This window comes from Rhinocladiella mackenziei (genome assembly GCF_000835555.1).
Source record: "Rhinocladiella mackenziei CBS 650.93 unplaced genomic scaffold supercont1.1, whole genome shotgun sequence".
Taxonomy (NCBI): domain Eukaryota; kingdom Fungi; phylum Ascomycota; class Eurotiomycetes; order Chaetothyriales; family Herpotrichiellaceae; genus Rhinocladiella; species Rhinocladiella mackenziei.
The window spans coordinates 1,225,080-1,249,433 of NW_013550604.1; the positions used below are offsets into that span (position 1 = coordinate 1,225,080).

General features: G+C 51.0%; 8 protein-coding genes across 8 annotated transcripts; all 8 read left to right on the plus strand.

Moving 5' to 3' along the window:
- Positions 1–345: 345 nt before the first annotated feature.
- Z518_00434 (uncharacterized protein) lies at positions 346–1,964 on the plus strand (the record flags this gene model as incomplete). Its single annotated transcript, XM_013421037.1, has 5 exons — positions 346–381; positions 444–690; positions 1,003–1,295; positions 1,392–1,696; positions 1,817–1,964. The coding sequence occupies 5 exons, from the start codon at positions 346–348 to the stop codon at positions 1,962–1,964; spliced, it is 1,029 nt and encodes a 342-aa protein (XP_013276491.1).
- Positions 1,965–2,869: 905 nt separating this feature from the next.
- On the plus strand, positions 2,870–4,591 carry Z518_00435 (uncharacterized protein; the record flags this gene model as incomplete). Its single annotated transcript, XM_013421038.1, has 1 exon — positions 2,870–4,591. The coding sequence occupies one exon, from the start codon at positions 2,870–2,872 to the stop codon at positions 4,589–4,591; it is 1,722 nt and encodes a 573-aa protein (XP_013276492.1).
- Positions 4,592–5,536: 945 nt separating this feature from the next.
- Z518_00436 (uncharacterized protein) lies at positions 5,537–7,053 on the plus strand (the record flags this gene model as incomplete). Its single annotated transcript, XM_013421039.1, has 3 exons — positions 5,537–6,098; positions 6,133–6,698; positions 6,757–7,053. 3 exons carry the CDS (start codon positions 5,537–5,539, stop codon positions 7,051–7,053), a joined length of 1,425 nt encoding a protein of 474 aa, XP_013276493.1.
- A 1,266-nt stretch (positions 7,054–8,319) lies between these two features.
- Positions 8,320–11,536, plus strand: Z518_00437 (uncharacterized protein; the record flags this gene model as incomplete). Its single annotated transcript, XM_013421040.1, has 2 exons — positions 8,320–9,022; positions 9,075–11,536. The coding sequence occupies 2 exons, from the start codon at positions 8,320–8,322 to the stop codon at positions 11,534–11,536; spliced, it is 3,165 nt and encodes a 1,054-aa protein (XP_013276494.1).
- Positions 11,537–11,785: 249 nt separating this feature from the next.
- Positions 11,786–12,424, plus strand: Z518_00438 (uncharacterized protein; the record flags this gene model as incomplete). The annotated part of the gene is made up of 1 exon (XM_013421041.1): positions 11,786–12,424. One exon carries the CDS (start codon positions 11,786–11,788, stop codon positions 12,422–12,424), a length of 639 nt encoding a protein of 212 aa, XP_013276495.1.
- Positions 12,425–15,951: 3,527 nt separating this feature from the next.
- Positions 15,952–17,824, plus strand: Z518_00439 (uncharacterized protein; the record flags this gene model as incomplete). Its single annotated transcript, XM_013421042.1, has 3 exons — positions 15,952–16,320; positions 16,381–16,767; positions 16,820–17,824. 3 exons carry the CDS (start codon positions 15,952–15,954, stop codon positions 17,822–17,824), a joined length of 1,761 nt encoding a protein of 586 aa, XP_013276496.1.
- A 3,922-nt stretch (positions 17,825–21,746) lies between these two features.
- Positions 21,747–22,758, plus strand: Z518_00440 (uncharacterized protein; the record flags this gene model as incomplete). The annotated part of the gene is made up of 4 exons (XM_013421043.1): positions 21,747–21,831; positions 21,891–22,000; positions 22,046–22,379; positions 22,466–22,758. The coding sequence occupies 4 exons, from the start codon at positions 21,747–21,749 to the stop codon at positions 22,756–22,758; spliced, it is 822 nt and encodes a 273-aa protein (XP_013276497.1).
- A 718-nt stretch (positions 22,759–23,476) lies between these two features.
- Positions 23,477–24,250, plus strand: Z518_00441 (uncharacterized protein; the record flags this gene model as incomplete). Its single annotated transcript, XM_013421044.1, has 1 exon — positions 23,477–24,250. The coding sequence occupies one exon, from the start codon at positions 23,477–23,479 to the stop codon at positions 24,248–24,250; it is 774 nt and encodes a 257-aa protein (XP_013276498.1).
- Positions 24,251–24,354: the final 104 nt, after the last annotated feature.

Sequence of the window (24,354 nt, forward strand, 5' to 3'; positions counted from 1 at the left end):
GGGTTTCTCGATCCTGCCGATAAGGCTGACGCGAAGCATGAGGAAAGACTCGTTGCCCCGAGATCGGCGAGGAGCGAATTGACCATGATTCTCGCATCAAGGCCATTAAGATGAAGACTGACCTTCGACTCTGCGCCCTCCTCGGTCTCCTATACACCGTCGCTGTTATAGACCGCCTCAATCTCCCGGTATATCTCCTTTTTCCTTCTCACAGGTAATTATCAAAGTCCGAATGATCGGCTAAATCTGGTGCAGAATACGTAAGTCCACACAGGTCCTGGGTGAAAACAAACGCACCACGTATCTTTATCGCCGGTCTGACAAGTTCCAAGAGTTGTGGCAGGGATGGGGTCTGAGCTCCGCCTCCAAGGCAATGCATATGTGAGTTTCGCCCGGAAACTGTGGAGGATTTATTTGAATCTCACCCCAAAACACCCCGACAGAATATCTTGCTCCTCGTCTTCTTCCCCTTCTACATCGCCTTTCAAGCGCCCATGGTCGTCATCGCCCGTAAACTTCGCCCTCGACGCTTCATCACCGGCGTCGTTACAAGCTGGGGCATCGTCATGATTGGGATGGGCATGGTCGAAACCTGGCAAGCTATGATCCCCCTTCGCTGCCTCTTGGGCGTTTTTGAGGCCGGATATTTCTCGACGGTTGCGTACTTGCTGAGCGCGTGGTATATTCGACGTGAGTCACAGCCACCGGCAATTCAGACAATGCAAAAGTCTGATAATTTTGGGTTGGGTTGACAATCTTTCCAGGAGAGGTCGCGAAAAGGAACTCAGGATTCTTTCTGTTCGGTAACCTGCTTGCTGGATTTGGGGGTATTTTAGCCTACGGCGTGAGTTCGACATTCATGCAATGTCTCGACTTCCCCAAAAATACACAATGAAAAAAAAGAAGTCGGCGTTTGAGGCATGCCACTGACGAAATTTCAGTTGTCCCAAATGGATGGCGTGGCCGGGTATCGAGGCTGGTGATGGATCTTGATTATTGAAGGCATCTTGACCGCCGTACTGGGAGTCTCGGCATACCTCGTCCTTGTCGACTTCCCGGAAGATGCGGCCAAATCATGGCGCTTCCTGAACGAAGAGGAAGTCCAACTGGTGGTCAACCGAATCAATCGAGATCGTCACGACGTCCAGCTAACTCCGTTCAATCTGCGCTGGTTCTTCGCCCTGAATATGTGCATGACTTCCGTCGTCAACTACACAGTTGGCTATTTCCTGCCCATTGTCCTGCGCGATGGACTCGGGTTCTCTGTGGCGGCGGCACAGTGTCTCAACACACCGGTGAGCAAATCTCCAGCCTCTCTCTCCCTCTCTCTTTTTTTCTCTCTCACGCGCGCACACATGTCGTTCACTGATACCGATCCCCCGTCTCCACAGTGCTACGTCTTCGCCTTCCTCCTCGGCATTTCCCAAAGCTGGTTCTCGGACCGCATCAACCTCCGCGCGCCGCTTTTCCTCATGAACTGCGTCCTCGAGATCGTAGGCATCTGCCTCCTCGGATTCGCCAAACCGAACGGCGCTCGCTATTTCGGTGCCATGCTCATCACCGGCGGTGCTTACGCCAACAACATCGTCGGACAATGGAAGCGCGCGTTTTGTTCGACGATGCTTGTCGGCGCAAGCGGCATAGGCGGCATCATTGGGTCGCTGGTGTTCAGATCTCAAGACACGCCAAACTACCGGTAAGTCAATTTGGTATACAAAGGCTGCCACTTGGAGATCTTCCAGTCTCGTGCCGACCTTGTTTTCCCCTTGTTGTTTTGAAACCTAATCCTTCTACTTACTATCTTATTGCTTGGCAGACCTGGCCTATACTCATGCCTTACGGCTGCGTTCCTGTGTATCTTGTCAATGCTCACGACAACGGCGTACTTCTGCTCGCAGAACAAGAAGCAAAGTGAAGGAAAAGCCATTGTCGAGGGCGAAGAAGGCTGCCGCTATACTTACTAGGTGAATTTTTTCTTTGGACGCGGTAGATGCGGCCAGGTTTCTGCGCGCATAGCCAAATCGCGCTCTTTAGGAGCAAAGCAAGGGCCGTCCAGAGCAATCCAATTGGTGGAATTCTTTTATAATGTTTTCTTACATGAAGCGTGCAATAGAGGTGAAGAGAACCTCTCCCACGCTCCTTCGATAAAAATGGCCTACAACTCTCAAGATGTAGGTGAACTACCACTCTACTCTAATGCCTTTCGAGGCCATTTTCGAGGTGTCCGTAGCTTTGCGCCAGCATAGTGGAAGTCTTGTTAGGAAATGATGGCATCATAGGAGGAAAGCATGCTGACATTTTGTCAATCACGGAATCTGGGAAATTGATCAATAGAGGCCGTACCTTAGTAGGATAGCCAGCACAACCACAATCCGGCTCAGAGTGCATTGAACGCCCATATGCTTTGGATATTGGCTCGAATGACCAGAAAAAGCAACTGCGACGCAGAACACAATCTTCAGCTAATTGAGGGTTGCGTTTGCCTCCAGACTTGCCCATTTTCGAAACGTAGAGTGGTGTTCAGACAAGACTTGATAATGAGCGACTTGGCTTGGTTGTTCAGATAATTAATTGGAAGTATGTGGGTTTGTGGATGAAATATCGTGCATGTGTGATTTTACGGAGGACTTGTCCTATTTCGAAGGGCCCAGGAGTACAATGCCTCTGAAGGTCCTCACAAGCCTTGGCGTCGCCACACGTCACATTTGTCCCAGGTCAACTCACCGCTCCCAAGAAACATGGTGGAGTTTTTTGGGCCAAATTCTCACAATGAAAGGACCCTCTCCCGCCAAAGCATTCTCAAAATCCTTAATCTAGTAGGTCCAAATGAGCAGTATCCCTGGTACCTCGCCGGCCTCAGGTTTGCTATATGGATTCTGGTGACAAGATTCGGATTCTAGATCTGTTGCCCGGCGGTGACGGGGATGACATCCATGGTATTCTTCGCGATGTAGGTCTCGGGGATGGAGAACAGTACGAGGCTTTATCGTATGTATGGGGAGACGGAACGAACTTGAGAACAGTCAAAGTCTCCGGAAGAAGCATCGAGGTAACCGAGACCCTCTTCGCGGCTTTGAAACGTCTTCGAAATCAAAGAGCTACAAGGTCCCTATGGGCCGACCAACTCTGCATCAATCAGTGGGATGCCAAGGACAAAGCAAATCAAGTCAACATGATGCGTGACATTTACAGGAGTTGCACGCAGTGCTTGATCTGGCTGGGAGAGATCCAAGACACAGGCGGAATTGCTCTGACTGATGTAGAGGGTGCTTTCGACTTCATCCGCTTGTGTGCAGCATGTTCTGAGGACTCGCAACTAGGCATTGCTATCCCGCCTAGTCTCTCAACTCCTGATCAACTGGAGGGAGCCTACCGAGCCTTTAAGACCCTAACTCTGAATGGTCATCCATGGTGGTCTCGGATTTGGACAGTCCAAGAAGTAGTCCTTCCGCCCAAGGTCCTTGTCAGATGGGGGCCACTTTCCCTCCCCTGGAGCATAGTCGCAAAGGCAGCCTCCAACCTTTGCTCGTCACGAAATCCGGCCCCGGTTTCTCTTCTCAAAAGATTCTACGGCCTCATCAACGACTTCACCGGCCCAGTCCGCGGATTGGGCATTGCCCGGTATGGAGAGAGCCCGTTAGACTTGTTTCAAAGATGGCGATACCGCGATGCTACAGAACCAAGAGATAAAGTCTACGCTCTCCTGGGGCTGTATCCAAACATGCCGCTTCCCCACGTCCAGTCCTGCAGCTACGAGATTCCCACCGTAACCTTATACACTAAGGTTACAATCGATCTGATCCAGCTTCAGCAAGGTCTTAGACCACTCGTGGGGCTGCGGGGAAAATACACACCTGGCCTCCCCACATGGGTGATTGATCTGGCCGGGGCTCCCAATATGGAAACGTCGTACTGGTGGTGGAACCACTCACATCGCTACCAGTGGTTCGATGCTGGTGGAGGCGAACCGCTGAGATGGCAGATCTTGCACGGGGGCTCGGTGTTATCATTGACTGGGTTGTCAGTGGACACAGTTGAGGAGGTCGGAGAAGTTCTGAGAACATTACCTGGACAATATGCCTCCGACAAACGGCTAGTCGAAACGATGAAATCCTGGGAGCAAATGGTGATAAGCTACGTGGAATCTCAACATCTTGAGCACAACTATCATAACGGTGACTCCTGGGCTAACGCCTTCTGGAGTACTATGATCGGGGATTTAATTATGAGAGAATTCCCAAGGCACAGAGGAGGTGCTGCTGGTCGCCAACTAGTTTTGGAGTTCTGCAAGAACGGAGGGTGGAGTGAGGTCTGTGAGTCACTACATGGCATGATTATAAACCAAAACTTTTTCATTACGAAGAGAGGGTATATTGGTATTGGACCGGCCACTACGGTGAGAGGAGATGAAGTTTGGGTGCTTTTCGGAGCCAAAGTTCCGTTCATTCTGAGACCAAGTACTAATGAAAGGAGAGGAGACGAGAAAATCCCAAAATATACTCTTGTAGGCAACACTTTCGTGTACGGAATAATGGATGGTGAGGTCGTAAATCTTTACAGGGAACTACAACAGGAGGTTCACATCTGTTGAGGCCGGATGCACCTAAGGTTGGAAGAGGGTGGGCACCGGAATCGAGAGAAACTGAACATCCGTCGGATGTGCCTGCGGCTTCGGGCTGTCCGTGTACGGTGCGACGTGGAAGATTGGGGTTCATTACACTGTATCCTCAAGAATTTACCGGAAAGGTGTCGAGTTAGGCATCTAATCCGGCTACAGCCAGGATGCACGAGAGGGTATTGTGCAGAGTCAATACAATGTTCTCGACCAAGGGCAATTCTCCCTCTTCTACTCCGCTCGAGAGACAGTGACTGATTCCCCTCTTACTCCGAACAATAGCGATGCTACGGGGACACTTCCGGCTTCAGTAAGTGCGCATTTTGACAGAATCGGTCACCTGTTGTTAATACATCATAGGGAGGATTTTCGCCTGACTGGGACATCTCCCTTTTTGATGGAATGCCCAATTTATTTGAAGATCTGGAGGGGTGGACGAACGAATTCTGCCCCAGTCAAGTACAATAAAGTATAAGGGATAAATTACACCACAACGTAGGTTGCAGGGAAATTTCCCGCCGAATTTGGCGGTCAGTGCCGCCGCTTTGGGAGGGGGTTTTTTTTTTTCTCAATGTCAAGATCGCTACCCTAGTCCCTTTCGACATTAGGCCCCACCTCAGTCGTCTCCCAGACTCCGACCCCCCTGCGTGAGGGGGGGTTCAATTTTCTTCACGTGACTTCAAAAAGGCAAAACACGTGACCGCGCGATCAGGACGCGCCTCTTGATACATGTCCTCGACAACATTTGGTCCCTCCCCCGTTCATGCCGAACGACGATGCCAAATACTGCTCCTCCTGTCTCCAAAAGCGTCCTCTCTCCTGCTTTCTCAAAGATGCCTCCGCCACTCCCGGGAGCAAGGTCTTTTCCGCCTGTATCGCCTGTCGTGACAAGCGCAGAAAAAGAAGAGCTCGACAGCCGTCATGTCCAGACACACCGTCGAAGAGGAGGCGTGCCACACCGCTCACCGACCCTCCGACACGTCGAGAACCATCGACCTCGCCTCCTTCGATCCTTCCACCCTCGCCCCCCCACGCGCTCGATCTCCCTCCCTTGAAACGCGTCTCGAACGCGCTCCTCCACCACCGGCGACGCCCGTCCGATCTCAACCCGAACCTCCTCCTCCCGCCTCGGGCTTTCTCCCTGCCGAACAATGGGCGTCCATCCAAAGTTTTCATGCCGCCATGGATCACGTCAAGATGGAGACCTGCAGCCGCTGTCACGTACGGTGGTTCTCCATGGATTTGAAGAATGATATCTGCCATGCCTGTTTCTTGCGGGATCAGGGCGGCAAGACCCCCTTTCTCATGTCCGCCGAGAACGCCATGGACCCGGGAGAGATGCCGGCCCATCTGCCCACGCTGACCCAAATCGAGGAGATGATTGTCGCCCGCTCGCACGTGCAAATGATGGTCTATCGCTACCGGGGCCGCCAATACCACTGCTCGGGACACTGTCAGTTTCATGCAAAACACGACGAAGACGGTCGATATACTGCCTAATCTGCCCGCAGAACTAGACATCGTGGTGTTACGGCCCTCGGATCGCGTCGTCGAGAATGATCTCCGCTATCGACGCCAGTTTCGGTCAGATTTTCGCGCTCGAAAGGGACATGTCATGACCTGGCTGCGGTTTCTCCAGGCCCACCACCCGGATTACCGGTATGTCACCATTTCCCCGGATCGGATCGACGCTCTACCCATCGATGACGACATCTCCTCACCGTTTCTCGCTCTGATCGACGATACGAGTATGGAGGAGGAACCCCCCGCGCTCGAACAACCGGTGTCCGCCGAGCTGCCCCCGCCGGATTCTCAATCGATGGTCCCCAATCTCAATATCACCACGACCGAGGTGGATCTGATCGTGCGAGAGATGGCCAGCCGAAATTCTCCCCCTCCCGGCCTTCCCGCACCCTCGATTGGACAGACCCCCATCGACGAAGCGTCGGGAAAAAGATCGGATCTTTGCCATGGCCTTCCCGACATTGTATCCGACGGGCCAGGCCGATTTCAACACCCCCCGGATGCGAAAGGTGAGTTCAACCGATTACGCGCGATATCTGATGTGCTTTCACGACGGCAGGTTCGGCCGGCACCCGCACTGGCGGTTTTTCGTCTTCAACCTCCTCATGCGTCGAAAGGCCAACGGCGCGGCCCGTTTCTACGTGTCGAAGGCGTCCGGTCTTAAAGATCTCAGTCGAGAGGAGCTCACGGAAGCCCTACTGGCCGACGAAGCCCTCCTCCCTCAGATTGTGCGCCAAGGTTCCGATCTGACGGGGACGCGCCCGTTTTGGAGAAGTAAGAGCAACCACTTACAGGCCCAGGCCTGCTTTCTCTCGCCCGGCACGTCGCCGGTTTTTGTGACTTTGAGCGCGGCCGACATGCAGTGGCGGGACCTAGTTTCCTCTCCGGCTCGCATATGCGATCACCGTCCATAAGAGTCAGGGATTAACACTGTCCAAGGCGGTGATAAACCTGAATCAGAGAGAGCATTGCCTGGGCCTTTCGTATGTAGCCATGTCACGCGTGAAGACATTAGATGGGCTGTTATTTGAGGCGCCGTTTGATTTGGAGCGCTTTGCGAGTGTACATACAGTGGGATCCCAAGAACGGGACTTGGACTATACTTTTAGAACAACACAGTTATTATGACATGAGGTCGAAATCGCGAGCTATGTAGATGGGCTCCATTCTCATCGCCGATATCTGAGCATAATAGATATATCGCCGTTATCGTTGTCGGCTTTCCTAATTGGGTATACCGTTGTCTACTTCATGGGCCTTGGACTGGATCCGACGAGGGATATCGTACGGCACAGGACACCGTGATCAACATCGTCTACACACTGTCCATGGACTGGATCCGATCAGGGGGCCTGGCAGACAAAGGCGACATTCTACCCATTCCTGGGTGGGCCGTGGATTGGATCCGATGGGTCAGCCAGTCAGAGCACAGGATTATGTAATTTTCGGATTATAGATTTTCCGGGCTACGGCACTCCCTCCTGGATGGGTCCGATGGGGCCAGCCAAAGGATTTGGTTGGTTCCGGATTATAGATTTTCCGGATCCCGAGGGTTTGGCAATCACGTGATGTCTCGAGCGCAGCGAGGCCTGGGGGTTTGGGGGCTTGCCCCCAAGCTACGCTTTCATCCCCCGCGGAATATCCTGTCCGCGGCCCCTAGTTACCTTTCCATCATACGGACAACGCTCGCACAACTAGGCTCGATTGGTGTTTAGCATTGTCGCTGTGGTACGCGAGTCGCTGTGGGTTGTCGCTTTCCCGAGACATTCCCTTGATAAGTCGCGGCGCTTCCTTTGTCAGTAATTGTGATCACGTGACTAGCCAAACCTACCTTATACGGTCCAGTAACTTACGTCACCGGAGTCTTTGTTGAACACACGTCGAAATAGGCAACGTTGGCTTGGCGTGTCGCGTTCGCCATATCACTCCTGCCGTGTCACTTTGAGAACAACTCGCACCCTTAAACCTTTCTACTCATTTGCGTCCTCTGAGAGAGATGAGCCGAACCAATCTAATCATTTAACGGACTGAACAGTCCATCAGCATCAACGCCTTGCCCTCACGTACTCTTCCTCTGCCGTCATACTCATCTTCATCTGCTCTTGTCACCCGATTCATCACCGCCTCCGCTCCCTGCCTCTCTTCTCATTACGTTCCCGGCCATTCTCGGTAGCGTCACGATGAGCACTTTTTCAGAACCGAACACGGGACTCCCCGGGTCAGGCTCTCAAGCAGTCCAGGCCAAACCCGTCACAACGGAAGAAGAGCCAAAAGACATAAGTATGTTCGAGCTGCTTCACTGGCTGGAGAAAACGTTTCCGAAAGAGTTCGAAGAGAAGCTAAAATATATGACTTCCGACGAAATACATCAGTGGTTGGAGGAAAATCACCCGGAAGAGTTCAAAAAGATGTTGCCGAGTCGAGTCAAGAAGGGGACAACCAATGCCGCCTTCCACGTACGTTCTCCCTCTCAGACAAGTGCTGTTCTTCGCGCTCTGCAAAAAGATTGGAACAGTGTCTATTTTCCGCACTCCCTAGTTGCGCTACAGGACCTCATTCGGCGATACCAGCTACTCGATGTGAGTAAGTATTACTCAAAAACCTTGGTATTCGTCCAGAGCAGTGGTATGGGTAAATCAAGATTAGCAGATGCTTTTGGCCAACGCTGTCCGATGATCAACTTCATTCTTCGTGAGTCTGGGACTTCCGGCTTTCCACCTCCTGATGAAGCGATATTATTATTTCTGCGCGATCCGCCGCCAACCAACATTCCCGAGCCTATCAATCGACAAGAGAGATCTAGTGATTTTCTGAAGAGGAGAGCAGTCGTAGCGTGGAATCATACTCTCGCTACAGCATTGCTCCAAGCCAGTTTCGAGACATGTAAGTTGTCGATACTGTTTATCGAAAATTCTCCCTAATTTAATCTTATTAGTCCATATTTGGGTGGAGAGTCAGCCCTTTACCATGATGACTCTAGAAGAGCTTGCAGGTAGCAGGCATGCAGAGATGGCAACACTTGAACCAGCTACCGATGCTCAGGACGCTAAGAGCCAACGGTCCAAGATGCGTATCGAGTTCTGCGATTCGGTAGCGAAGAGAGCTCGAGTGATCACTCAAGAATTAATTTCCAGCCCAAATTGGATGGAGAAGTTCGACGATGACCGACCGTCTAAGGTTCACCATCGTCTCGAAAACGTGGACAGTGAACCTGACTCCCATCCCTTAAACGGCCTTCTCAATGCTGTCCAAAACCTAATGAAAATTCTTCAACAATGTCGAGGCACTAACAACACGGGCCCACTCTTGGTGATCGTGTTCGACGAGGCGTCAAGCTTAATGAGAATGCGGCCGTCTGACAAACCCAACATTGGACTCTATGTAGCGCTCAATCGAGTCATCAGTTGTCTGAAGAAGTTTCGTGCGTGGTCTTTCTTCCTCTCAACCGAATCTCTCATCGGATACCTTGTACCACCGAGAAATATCATTCGGACTGGCGATTATCTTCTGGACACCTCCGCTCGTATCAGCTTTACAGAGACCAACACCGAACTGATGCGATTTTCCCCCTTTGTGAGTCTCCAGCTCGACGTTGAGGACAGACGAAAGATGCAGAATCCAAAACTAAGGAAAAAGGAGCTCCGCAAGTCGTTAAAGGAATTTGCAAAGCTAGATCATATGGCCCAATTCGGCAGGCCTCTCTGGTATGCATATGCAAAGGAGAGCCAGGGGATGATCGAATTGGCCAAATTGAAGCTCATTGGTGGCCAGCAACAGGGGTATTACAGTTCTGACGACCCGAACCACGTATTTGCTGCGCTGTCCTTCCGTCTCTCTTTGGATGTCTGCCTGCAGAACCCCGTCACCATCTCTCTCACAAGGACTGCGGTGAATTCTTTTATGAGGGTGGTCATATCCATGGACCACGAGACCGGAGTGATGGACACAATGACGCCATCAGAGCCAGTCTTAGCTAGAGCGGCTATGGAACATCTCTGCAGCAACGTCAACTGGCCGGGTAGTATTCAAACACTCTGCAAGGAGCTTCTTGAGAAAGGATTGATAGAAAAAGGGCGCAAAGGAGAACTCTATGCTCGGTTAATGTTAATTCTGGCACACGACTGGGTTCGATGGGCTCGACAAGGTCATACGCCAAAATTTGCACCAACCTTCACGGTTTCCGACTTTCTCCTGGCATTGTATGCTAAGGATCATCACAATTTAATTGAAAAGATGCCTAAGCGGATACTCGAAGCCAGAATGAACTTTACTCATTTTCTACCAACTGATTCAGCACTTACCCCCGAGGTCATCCCTGGATTATGTCGCGACCTGTTACGCCGAAGCGCTGCGATGCAGCTATCTTGGTGCCAGGAAACATACGATCTGCTCATTCCCGTGTACTATGGCACGGAGGATGAGGAGTTCGACCCATCGAATTGTGGAGTCATCGCAGTACAGGTGAAGAACAAGAAAGATGCTACCACAGTGAGAGAGATCTTTCGAGAGGACTTTATTAATGTCGACCAGAAGTCGAATTGGGACCAATCGAAGGCAGAGAGTTCTAAGCGCGAGAGGAAAGATTCTGGGAACGACGAGAAAGATTCTGAGCGCGAGGGGAAAGACTCTAAGCACGACAAGCAAGGTTCTAAGCGCGAGCCGACGAAATTTATATTCAATCAGATAAAGAACCCTATCCTGTGCCTCCTCTTCGATCTAGGGGTAGTCAGAAGCAGCAGGGCTTACACCCCACTTGTTCAAGTGATGCGGAGCGAAAGTGGACAGCAACCTGATTTGTGGGCGATCCATTCGCGAGGACACGACCGCACCATCTTTGGCTGCTTAGAGCATATGAAGACTACAGATTCGAGCGAGCGGTTCTTTGCTTCGGTACAAACGAACGAAACTCTGGCTGACCGACTCTCTCGGAGAAATAGAATGTTTTCTCAGCTAGAGGAAGACTACAGATATGAAGGATTTGAGCATGAAGGGGGAACGAGTTCGGGAGGGAGTGAGGCCAGTGTACAGGAACAGAGTGTGGATGAGGCAGGAAAAGAAAGCGGAGTGGTTGATATCGAAACTCAAGAAGGGGAAGCAAGCGGTACTCGATCGAAGGGAAAGGAAGTGGAAAGGCTTAGCTTTAGATATGAAGGATTTGAGCAAGAAGGGGGAGCGAGTGTGAGAGGAAGTGAGGCCAGTGTGCAGGAAGAGTGCGTGGATGAGACTGGAAAAGAAGGCGGAGTGGTTGATACCGAAGTGCAGGAAGGAGAAGCAAGCAACATCGGGTCGAAGGGAAAGGAAGTGGACAGGCCTAAGGATAACCGGTTCAGCAAAAGAGCCCGCAACTTTGCCAAAAATCATCTCCCGTTTCGGAGACGCTCGGAGGAAAAAGGCTGATTGCGTCACAACTTCGGCTCAGTTGCGCTTAAGGTTTGAATGGGCTATTTGCCTCTGGCTTGATAGAAAGGATCGGTGATTGGAGCAGAGTGCGAGTATTTGTACAGTGTAGATCACCTTGATTCCGGATTACCGCACCCCGTTGCCGTTACCGCATTACATAAGCGCCTCGGATCTGTGCTAACCGAGCAGATTTTCCACTATGGGTTCCCTTGCCGTCACATCCTTATCCACTTTGGCCGAGAAGCAATGGATGCAATTCCCCTGAGTATTGTTCATCCGCGGTGGTGGCTAAAGCTTCGAAACAGTAATGAAAGCTTCATAGCACCGCGAGACTGGCGACCTACTTACGCCTCACGAACACTCCTCTTCTCACCGAAGAAAGCTGACGTCTATAGCGATATGACCAAGGTACTGAAGCTGCGAGAGACTCTACCAACTGACGAGAAGAATAGGTTCACTCGACAGATACAGGGAATGCTTGAAAACCTTCAAGAGATTGGTTCTAGGCAAGCTGCGCTCGCAGCATTACCAATTGACCAGCCAGATCCCATACCAAAACGTTCTTACAAAAGGAAGCGACCGCAGGCGGAGGAATCTCGCGGGTTAACTGCGCTTGAGATGGCTACGCAGGCACAGCGACAACAAGATCGTCACGAACGTCAGCAAGCCAGGGACGCATCAATTGTTCAAGAACGAGCTGAAGCAACTGAACTACCTCCCTTCGCGCAGCCATCTCGAGATGAATCTCCTCCTACCCCCTCTCCTTCACCTACCTCTACTGCGCCACCTCAACTCCACCGCGCCAGCGAAGATGTCGGGATCAGGCCGACCAATCAAGAAGACAGATCGCAAGAGAGATGCGCAGTCCGCAGGCTATTTACCTGAGTCGCAGGGCGCAAGATAATTGCTACCACACGCCACTAACGCGTAAATAACCAACACCACGTTTACTTTTACAAGAATCGACAGCGACGATGAGGTAAAGGAAGGTGCAGGCAAGAGCAGGATTTTGGTGACAAAACAGTGAGTGTGCAAGTCGAAACGAGTTTGATCAGTAGTGCCTGTCTAAGGTGGTCCACAGACTGGATCCGATGAAATACCACGACCCATCGAATCCAATCCGTGAACCATGTCGACATCGAGGTTCGTTCGTTAACGCTCTGTTACGAAGCATCCCGAGTATGATCAGTAAGGGCTTATCTGAGGTGGTCCACAGACTGGATCCGATGGCGGTGGTCTTTCATCTCGATATCGAGGCTCGTCCGTTAGCGCCCCGTTACGAGCCATTTCGAGTGTGATCAGTAAGAGCTCGTCTTTAGTGGTCCACAGATTGGATCCGATGGAATACCACGACCCATCGGATCCAATCCAGGGACCACGTTGACATCGAGGCTCGTCCGTTAACGCTCGGTTACGAACCATCTCGAGTGTGACTAGTAGAGCTTGTCTGAGGTGGTCCATAGACTGGATCCGATGGGCGACGAGAGGGCCCGGGGAGGAGCACGTGATCCCGGAAAATAGTTAATCCGTTGAGCGCCCCGGGGCACGTGATTCTGGAAAATAGTTACGTGATAACGCCAAGACATATGCTTATATGTCGCTTGTGTAATGCGGTAACGGCAACGGGGTGCGGTAATCCGGAGTCAAGGTGATTCTATCGGTTCGACTGCAAGCCGAGTGGTTTTACCACTCGGTTACGTCCTTGATAGGTCAACCACGATTTGGTTAGGGCTTGGCGTTGTGCGGCGACGCCAAGAGCGACGAGCCGACCAATCATATAACTATTTTCCGGGATCACGTGCTAACCCCTGGTGGTGGCGTCCTCCCAACTCGACATGATCCACGGATTGGATCCGATGAAATCCCTCCTCGTCGCCCATCGGATCCAAGTCTACGGACCACTCAACCCTCAACGGATTAACCATTTTCCGGGATCACGTGCTCTCCCGGGGCCCGCCCTCTCAACTCGATATGATCCATGGATTGGATCCGATGAGTCGTGGTATTTCGTCGGATCCAGCCTGTGGAACCACCCAGATAAGCTCTACTGATCACATTCGAGATAACTCGTTAACGGACGAGCCTCGATATCGACATGATCTATGGCGGGGGTGAGCATTCTACTCGACAGAAGTCAATCTCCTCGTCTTATATAATCTAGCCCGCAAATCTACTCAACGTACAGCGAACGTAGAAAAATTAGTAGAGGAATGACAACCTCTAGGTGAATTGTCAAGTGGTCCTAATGCGGAGCATTAGCCGGGGGTAAAAATCACGTGATTGCGCGTGAAATTAAGGTTTATATTTTTTTCAACCAGAAACTGCTTCAAAATTGACACAATTGACGTGGTTGACCTATCAAGGACGAAACTTCGGTAACACCGGGTTTTAGTCGAACCGATAGAATTGAGGGACCTCACTAAGTGCGGCAAGAGGGTTGTCCGGCCTAGGCTCCATTGAGCTCCTGGGTGCTCTAGATGGGTAAACGTAATGCTCCAACCAGTGATTGTTGATGTCATACTAAGTGATATCATTAGAGGGGTCACTGATTCAAACTCTCCTTTGATTGAACTTGACTAAGGCTTTCGCTGGTTGTGGCGCCCCATCTAACAGACAGTTATACACTGCCTATAGGAGGGGGCTCAAGCCTGTTGTGTCTATTTTTTTTTTTAATTTTTATTTTTTCCACGGTGCAAATGTGGGAGGATGGTGAACCCTGGGAAGGTTAGCCGAAGTAGGACTACTTCGTACTACGAACCTAAACAGCGCCCGGGATCAACAAGGTAACGACGAGCTGGGCACTGAATGAACCGACGGATATCGGTAGAAATAATGTAGTACAGTAGCTAGTCCCCTATGGGCTCAGCCCGCACAGGGTGTATGAATGTTGTATCGTATCGTATCCCCTAGTTGCCTTGAGAAAATATGGAGTCACAGTCGTGTGATTTCACCAGGCAGCTCTAAGTAGTTGGGGCTCCGATACCCCTTGGGCTGCAAACATGGGCAAACTAATCCAGTCGCAGAGTCCAGAATTTGCGAACGGAACAATACATACGTGGTGCAACCAGAAGCTGTCCAATTCTGCAGGAGTTTGTTCCGCATTAATCAGTCCGAAATGTCGACAGTGAAATACATGACGGTATGTGCGTTCCTTTATGAATTGAGACGACTGCAAGGTTGCCTGCAGGATGAAAGAAAATCGTGAGGAGGGGCGGGCTGCGTGGCTGCGAACTTCAACGTTAGTGTGCCAGGGCGCAGGGCATAACCAGGAGGACGCCCAACCACGCAACAAATCTCAGGAAACCCCCCCTCCTTTGGAAGCCGTTCCTAGAATTCTTTGTCCCCCCATTTGCCAACTTAGCACTCAACAACTTCCATGAGCCTTAATATTTCGGGTCTATAGGAATGTGACACCATCTTTCCCAGTTGATTCCCTTGCGCGATTCTCCATGTCCGACCTCTCCAAGTCAGAAATAATCAAAAAAGTATGCCATTGGAAGAGGGCTCGCTGCATTCCGCGAGGAGTTCAGCTCAATATACGTTGATGAACGTTCATGAATCGCCTGATGCTGTGCAACACCTAATCGATGAAGGTGAGATACTCAATTGTCAGGAAACACATCTAAACGTGCGCATCATTCAAAAATCTCGTGCTCGACCTCCTTATCGCCCTGAAAAATCGCCCATTATCCCGACACCTCTCTTCCTCTGGCCACCGTGGAACTCTCAGGGCCCTGGTCGAGGCGGAGAGGACGGAGTTAGCTGAGCCTGCACGTTGTGTAGCCGGTGAAGCCAAATGTGCCATGGGGGAATTGGAGACTTGGAGGGGGCCGAAACGGGCTGCGTCGAGGGTACAGAGGCCGTAAGGATCGAGAATTGAGAGGGTGATCGGGGTGCGCTGGGAGGGGCGAGGCGGATTTTAAAGGAGGCGGTGGAGAATCCAAGGGAGGCCGGTGCGGCAGAGAGGATTCAGGCGATGCCCGTGTGACGCACGACGGATGCATCAGCGCCACGGAGGTGAGAAAGAAAACAGGTTGAAGGGAAGAGGGTTCTTATAGACGTCAAAAGCGGCAGCGCGCCCAGCCTGCGACCATACCCGAAACAGTAGGGCCGCCTCAACCAGAGGCGGATTTCCCGACAACGACTTCACGGATCAGGTAGTAGTCCCGACTCAACATGCATCTTATGACCAGCCTCATCAGCGTGAAATTTTCTTGGTTTGGCAAGAGCATATCAGCCACTTTTCCCGTTTGGGAGTCGCGTAAGCGTTGTAGAGTGCTGTTCCAACAAACTATCCGGATACGACTTCGGAATAGCCGAGCCAACCTATGACAGGCCTACTTTGCATCGTGACTTTTTGTTCCACTCGATTCCATCACCTGGTCATTCCTATTATATCCTCGTTGATTAAGATGGCGGAGGATTACACGACGTCCACGGCTTTGCTTGAAGCGCTTGAACTGGCGGGAGTCTCACACCTGTTCTTGAACGTGGGGAGCGATCATCCAGCAATTCTTGAGGCTATATCGAAGCAACATGCCGAAGGCAAGCCGAAGAAGATACGATTCATCACTGCGCCGCACGAGTTTGTCGGACTCTCAGCGGCACAAGGATTTTTCCAGGCCAGTGGAAAGATGCAAGCTATTTTAGTGCATGTCGATGCGGGAACGCTTTCCATGGGAGGAGCTATTCACAACGTGTCCCGGGCACGGATACCTGTTCTCATGTTAGCAGGAACGTCTCCTATTACGGATGAAGGCGAGGCGGTAGGAAGTCGAAATGTGAGTCCCGTCAAGAAAGAAGGCCTCGGCCTCCCAGTGACTGATCCCTGAGCCCGGTAGGAGTTCATCCATTCGATACAAGACACCATCGACCAGAGAGGCATCACCCGTGGATATACCGTCTACGAGAACGAGATAAGAACTGGCAAGAACGTGAAGCAGCTCATCCTCCGGGCGAGTCAATTGGCTCAGAGCGAGCCACCGGGCGCTGCGTATTTGATGGCGTCTCGCGAATGTCTGGAAGAGAGGATCAGCCCCTACGATATTGACGCTACCAAGTGGAAACCCATCGCGCCGTCGGCATTATCGCCGGCCAGTCTTGAAACAATCGGAGAAGCGTTACTCAACGCCTCCCGTCCAGTTGCCGTCACGACCTATCTCGGAAGAGACCCTCATGCGGTGACGAGCTTTGTGAAACTGGCTGAATCTTTAGGAATCGCCGTCCTGGTAAGGCGACTGGGAAAGCGCCTTTTACGAAGCAATGCTAACTAGGATGAAGGAAGCCTTACCAAGCCATTTGAACTTCCCCCACGACCATCCTCTGTACCTGGGGAATCATTGGAGTGGACCGCCGGATTCTGTGCTGCACGATGCAGACGTGGTTCTTGTCATTGATTGTGACGTGCCATGGATCAAAACCCAGTTCAAACCCCCCACCAATGCTCGTGTTTATCATATCGACGTCGATCCGCTTAAAGTCCAAATGTCTCTATTCCACATTGATACGGACCTCGCATGTCAAGCCAACTCACGGACTGCCGTCGAACAACTCTACCATTATGTTTCAAGTCATCCCACAGTCACGGACCGTGAAGACAAGGTCCGGTCGCGGGTGCAGGACTTGGAAAAAAGGCACCGGGAGTATGCTACGAACTTCGCGTCTCTGGAAGGCGTGCCCGAGAAAGACCACATTCTAACGCCTCATTACGTCCTATCACGATTGAGAAGCTACCTCGACGAAGAAACCATCATCCTGAACGAAGGAATTTCAAACTATAGACCGGTGGCAGATGTGCTCAAGCTATCCAAGCCGGGCTCGTACTTCACGTCTGGGGCGACGGCGCTGGGTTGGCACGGAGGCGCTGCGATCGGTGCTAAGCTTGCGCAACCAACGAAGACCGTCGTTGCTATCACGGGGGATGGGACCTTTTTGTTTTCCATCCCGTCCACGGTCCATTGGATGGCACGAAGATATGATGCGCCTTTCCTTACGTTAATCCTGAACAACAAGGGCTGGAAGAGCCCCATGTTGAGCGCTATTGCAGTGCATAAAAACGGTTACTCCAGCAAGGTGCAAAGTGATGACCTGCACGTTACCTTTGATCCTCCAAGTGATTATGCTCAAATTGCCGTGGCCGCGGGTGCAGGATATGGTGCTACCGTCAAGAGCACATCCGAACTGGACGATGTGCTGGAGAAAGGTCTGAAGACTGTTCGTGAAGGACGTGCGGCTGTTATTGATGTGTGGTTACCTAAGTTCCGGGTTGGAGACCCCGTCGGATGATGCGCGTAACGAACATGGTAACAATAAAACTATGGAAGCAATCAAGGACTACTATGAGACTGCCCCGACGTCAACTCACTGCATGGATGCTAGTTGCTCTCTGTATTTCGGCAGCGTGTTTTTCGATAACGCCTCGACGATCGATTATCGGCAATGACGATAATCCGACCGATAAACTTGGCATAGCATAAGTCACGTGTCATAGCCCTTGTGTAGATTTCTGCTAAGGGTTCCGGCTTACGCTAACCTACATTCGTTTACGGAACATATATAAGTAAAGCGGCCACCCCAAGCAGATAGTTCTAGTTAGTTCATACATTCTCTTCCCGCCGCTACAACAACACTTGATCGGATCCAGTCCGCGGACAGCCCATCATCAGGCAACCCCTGCCTAATAACCGGCTACCCTCGCCCATAACGATGATGCATGAATTTAAGTATTTGGTGTGTTTTTGGGGTGGCCCGACCGGGTTGGCTGGCTCAATCGGGTGGCTTAGGCATTAACTGGATTCGTTTAACAACAACCCCCTGATCGGATCCAGTCTATGGACAACCTCAGGGGTGCGATTAACTAAAGCACTCAGTTAAATCCGTTTGATAACAACTTCCAGCCCTTGCAGAGATTTAGTTGACTATCTCGACGTGCTCTTCTGTAATACCACTCCGTTTCCGGTGCTTTAACTTTCTCGATGTTTTCAGGAAATGGATCGGGGCACCAAACTCGGCACCAAATTCAGCTGGCGCCAAATTCGGCTACTATCGAGCCAATCACGTAAACCCGTGGCTTGGCATCATCACTTCAGCAAGTGACCAGTCCCCCGGCCGCCCGTCATCGGATCCAATCCTGGACCATGTGGCTGGGGGGGGCACCCTACTCGATGCAGGTCGATATCGAGATGATCCACGGATCGGATCCAGTCTGTGGACCACCCGAGAAGCTCTATTGATCACTCGACATGTTCGTAGATTAGATCCGATGAAAGACTCATTGGCATTCCCCATTGGGCTTAGCCTAGTCACGTGCATAGCAGCCTTTTGTCGCTTGTGCCTCGCTCAGATAGATTCAAACAATCAATACTCTCTCAGTCCTACAAGACCATCGCCATCGGATCCAATCCGTGGACCATGTGGCCGGGTAGGGCTGGGGACAGTGTATGGTGCCAGCCTCAAAATAGATGAGCTCTATCCCACACTCATTTGAAGAGGTCAAAGCATACCATACGTCTCAAGTTGCACCCTGTCTGATAAATGCGATATCATAACGTCTAACCCCTGTGACAGAGAGTACGCAATTAAAAGGTTCTGGCACTCCTCGAAGGAGCTCTCCTGTAATAGGTTCCTCGAGCCGCTCAGGCGGATAGGAACTGACGACTCTCTCCAGGATGAAGCTGCCGTAGAAGTAGGCAGTTCATACGCAGAGGCAGGAAGAGGGGATTGTTCAGGAGAAGGTGTTCTACGGCGGCGAGGTCTCTCGGTAATAGTTGACGTTCGGATAGGTAGTGCCTGACTTGATTCAGGCGCGGCGACGGCGTTTGAGGTGCCTCTGCGCTCTCTGACCTTTGATCTAAGGAGGTCGTAGGGGGGTTCCTTGCCGCCGCCACAGAGATGGTAGTAAACTGAGTGTCAAATGGATCCTGACTTGTCGTCTGTTGTAGCTGTCCTATGTAGTCTTCCTCGGCCTGTTGTATACGTGCCCGTTCAGCCACTTGACACCCTTCCTGGCGTTGTTGTCGTTGTCTCATTTCGTTAGCAGTAAGGGCGCGGGCGTCAGCTCTACTGTGAGACTATGCCTTGGCCCACGACCTCTTTGGTACGGGATCAGGGTTGTTGATGGGAATTCCTTGTAATTGTAAGGAGTGGTCGCCCTGCTGGAATGAATCAACGATGGGGCTCTGCGAGTACGCTCTCGCACGTGAAGAGGATATCAAACAGGTTCTGAGCAAAGGTACCAGTAATCTCAGAATATCCGCTATAGGGGACTCAAAGAAAACCGAAACTGCTAAGGGAACCAAAACGGTGGAGGAAATCTAAAATGATAAAGGCAGCACAAAATCGTGAAGGAAGGTCAAAATGATGAATGGAGCTCAAAGGAATCTGAAATGTTGAGTACAGCCTGAAATGGTGTATGGAGTAAAGCCAAATACTGTGCATGGATTAAAGAGGATGGAAATATGTTTATGAAAACAGACGTCTATGGACCGGTGAGTTCACCGGCTGAGTGCGTAAATGGGTACAGATTCTCTCTCCGAAGCCTGAGGCAGAAGATTCAAGCTTGTCTTCGAGGTATTCTTAGTATCTAGATGTATTGCTAGTTACCTTCCTTTTCAGTAGTCCTAAGGAACGAGGGTTTTCTTTCGTACAAGGGTGTAGTTGTATGGAAGGAGGTCTTTTCTCGATAAACCTCTCAAAGCGTCTTTACCTTATTCAACGTAGACTTTTGCCAATCCATTTTCCAATTGCGCCGAATATGCTTCGCTCGACGATTTGGATGAGGAATACTGACCGCGGCATAAATTGGGAGTCGTCTGTCCATTATGCAAGCCTTTGCATTGGTGTACTGGGGGGTGTGGGCCCATGTCGCATAAGCTGATTTGCTCCTTTTCGATCCTGTTTCAGCCGAGTCTAAGGTGGCTGAAGTTGGGAGAAGTGATGAATTTGTTTCAGGATCCATATTTTGTACGTTGGAATAAAGGAAGATGGAAATCGGATATCGATAAGACCAGCGAGTTCGTCCGTCCAGAGCATACCTGCTGCCGACTCTTGTAAACCATGACACGAAAGCCCCCTGCAGGGAAATATATATCCAGGAGTACCGCCCAACTTCCACCATATCTGCTCGTGGACATACGTTGAAGTCATAAATCAGGCTGGCGAAAAGGGGAATGTCTCGGGAGAGACACTCTTGGCAGAGAGTTGCCTAAACACCAATTAAGGTACCTCGAATCGCCGGCGTAAAATAAAAGGTTTTGGGGGGGGGGGGGTTGGTTCATGTACCTTTCCATCCACTTTGCCTCTCTTTTTGAACCGGCGACGTCGAGGCCTTCCATTTTGCACTCGATTTGGGACTGTTGCCCGTCATGCGCTCTCTGTCGCCTATGTAATCTGTCTGTAGCTCCCCTCCTTGCCTCCTGACTTCGCTTTTGATCTCCTTCATGCCCATCCTGACGCCCTGTGAGCCTCTTGGATAACGCATGCTCCTTGCTTGGTTGTATCTCGCGGTGTGATTGCGCCTCCTCTTGCTTCTTCCCAGTGCCACCGGCATTGTTGACGCCACAAGGTCTATACAAATTGCGAATCGAGCGACAGCGAGGCAAAGAGCTCGCCAATGGCCCAGACATGCGTGTGCCTCCAATTTGATGTTTCGGTACCTCAATTTGTGTGCGCTTTACTATGGATTTGAAGGACTTTTCTACTATCTGGCGGACTACCATCGCACAACTAGGGTCAATTGGGAGAAACCGAGGTCGGGTATACAGTATGTGGCTTGAGCTTCCAATGGTGAATTCCACAATGCTGCGACCTGGTAAAGTCTTTGACCATGAGGCCTGCCTTCGGAGCATGGTCGCCAAGGCTGAGCATCTCGCTGCATTTGACTTCGATTATAAGAACTTCCTTTCATTCTCTTTAGCGTCACCTTCATTCCTCTCTCCAGCAACACGCCCTCCTCCAGCCATAGTCTGGTTTCGACCCACCTATAACTTTAAGGCCCGACGTAGCCCTGCTCTGATGTGACTCACCACCAGAACGACCTCCCTTCGAAGAAAGCACGAAAGGGAACGGCCCAGACAACAGCGCCTGGCTTCGACAATGAGGATTACAACATACGCTCACCAGAGCGCACCCAGCTTCTGATCCAAATCAAGCAGGCTTTCCGCGGCGCTCCCGTCTCCCTACTTTCTGGGCTTGCTGTCAGCTCGCCGATATGAACCGTCTACAAGAGATTGCCAAAACGAATCCAAAGTTTATTGTTTTCTCCGAGCGTCCGTTGTTGTTTGTACCTGTGGAATGTGAGTTGTTAGGATTTCAGGCCAATCCAAGTGGTATTTGACATACTTACTGTCCATAGGGACTCAAAAACTACGGGATTCGAATTTCGGAGAATCCGAGGCAGCCCCACAACGCCTAGAGAAACTGAATTCTGATACACAATCATCAGTGCCGCGGTCGGCGAAAGAGGTAATCGTTCGATCTCTTAGAATACTTCTTTCTAACAATATATAGTGCAAAGAGCGTGATGATCACAAATGTGTTTTGACGGGAAAGCCGAATCCGGATGCTGCCCATATATTCCCCTATTACATGATCAATCCACGGTCGAAAGCTGATCGAAACAAAATGTTCAACGGGGTCCCCGAGTTCTGGACATCTTTACGAATCTTCTGGGACGAAAACCGGGTCAATAAATGGAAACGGACGATCTTTCAAGATCATCAACATCAAAATCCTTATGCCAGTGTTGACCGGTGCTTTAATCTCATCTCCCTTTCGGTCGAAACACATGATATGTGGAAAATGGGCATGTTTGCACTTAAGCCGCTGCAACTTTCAAGTGATCGTAAGACACTCACTGTTCAGCTCTTTTGGCAAGTATGAGATTGATAGCGAGGTTGACTTACTTTACGGAACCCAAATCATCAAAAGGCTTGGATTTTGTCGAGGGATATTTCTTACCTCGTATTCAGGGTGATGGCTCAACTCCGCGTATTTGTTCTGGAGAGATTCTTACACTCACTACCAAGGACCCTGAAAACTTACCGTTACCAAGTCTGGAACTCTTAGAGATGAAATGGTTTCTCCAACGTCTCGTGGGAATGTCTGGTGCTGCTCGATATCCAATTCTGGACTTCGACGACGATGAAAGTGAAGATGACAGTAGCTGGTCCGCTCCAGAACGCACCCCCGATGTGGACAATTCTCTTGAAATGGGTCTGTGAATGGGTTGCACCCAGAGAGGCTGCAGGGATCACACCGGAAGTTTCAACACCAAATCCTTCTGTTGTCTCGTGTAATTGAATGGAACCGAATGGGCAGGCTGAAGAGGGTGGTGGCCTCGGCGGATACGCACTTGAGAAGTGTTTCATGGATTGTACGGGAGGCCATTATGCGAAGCCTGATCCTGTAAAATGAATTAATTTATCCGGGTCGGGACGCACGATGGCTCATCCATCTTGGATTTCCGTTGGTCGCTATCATTGCTCCAACAGTAAAGATACTGTACAATGGTCGTCCTGGGTTGAGTGAGTGAAGGATGTATTCTCTGACTACATCTACGGCAAGACAGGAAAGCTTCACCCAGGAGAATCGTGCCCAGAGAGTGTGACGGCCTTGCCAAAACCCTCTGTCAAGGACGCACCTTTTCGAGATGGGTGTTTGGGACCAGGGGAGTGAATTGGTAGAGGGGAAACGTCGCCGGAAGCGGCGGCAGATTTCCTCTTCCACCTGGGTGGAGCTGTAAAGACCAGCAATTCCGATAGGTCAAGGTTCCCAGGTGCCACTCGGAATTTGTATTCGGTGACCGTAACAAGGACAGAAGCACGCGAAGTGGTCCGGTGGCACATTTAAATACCTCCGTCCTTCGTGTGAGCCGCCAGAAGCGCGAGTGGCTTTTGCAACACAATTGATATCTCAGGCCGAACTATCACTTTCAACACCATGTCTCTGGCGGGAAAGGTTGCCATTGTGAGCGGCTCCTCATCTGGCATTGGGGCTGCGGTCGTTCAAGAGCTGTCTAGACGAGGAGCTACCGTCGCGATCAATTATCCCTTTCCCAGCGAAAGGGATAATGCAGAATCAGTCTTGAAAACACTGGCTCCGGACACCAAGGCAATCATCGTCGAAGCGGACTTGTCCAGTTATGAAGGACCGAAAATTCTAGCCCAAACAGTCGCCGATGCCTTTAGCAAGATCGACATTCTGGTCAATAACGCGGGTGTGGTTCTTCCGGCCGAGGTGGATGATCCTGACGACTCGGTGATTGCAAATGTTTGGGACCAAACGGTCAATCTAAATGGTCGAGGGGTTCTCCTGCTGACGAGGGAAGTCTTGAAATATCTCAGTCCCCAGAACTCCCGCATCGTCAACATTGCCAGCGGCATCTCCCGTGCTCCCGCCCCAAAGCAGACCATTTATGCTGGCTCTAAAGGCATGGTCGAAGCCTTTACGCGTTGTTGGGCGAGAGAACTTCCGCGAAAGTATGGATGCACGGTCAATGCCGTAGCCCCGGGGCCGGTTGGGACACAAGCATTATACTCAGCCCCCCAAGCAGTGATTGACGATCTGAAACCGGTGATCGAGAATACGCCAGTGGCTTCGCGCCTCGCCAAGCCGGAGGAGATAGCATGGACGGTCGCAATGTTGTGCGAAGAGGAAGCTGGCTGGCTAAATGGCACCTATATTCCTGTGGCAGGCGGGATCGTGTTGGGCTAGACAAAAGAACCATCAGATTAAGTGTGGTACGGACTCATCTCTACAACAGCAAGCCTCTAAGGTATGTTGTGGTGAAGAAATAGCGTAGCCTCGCTAATGTGTTG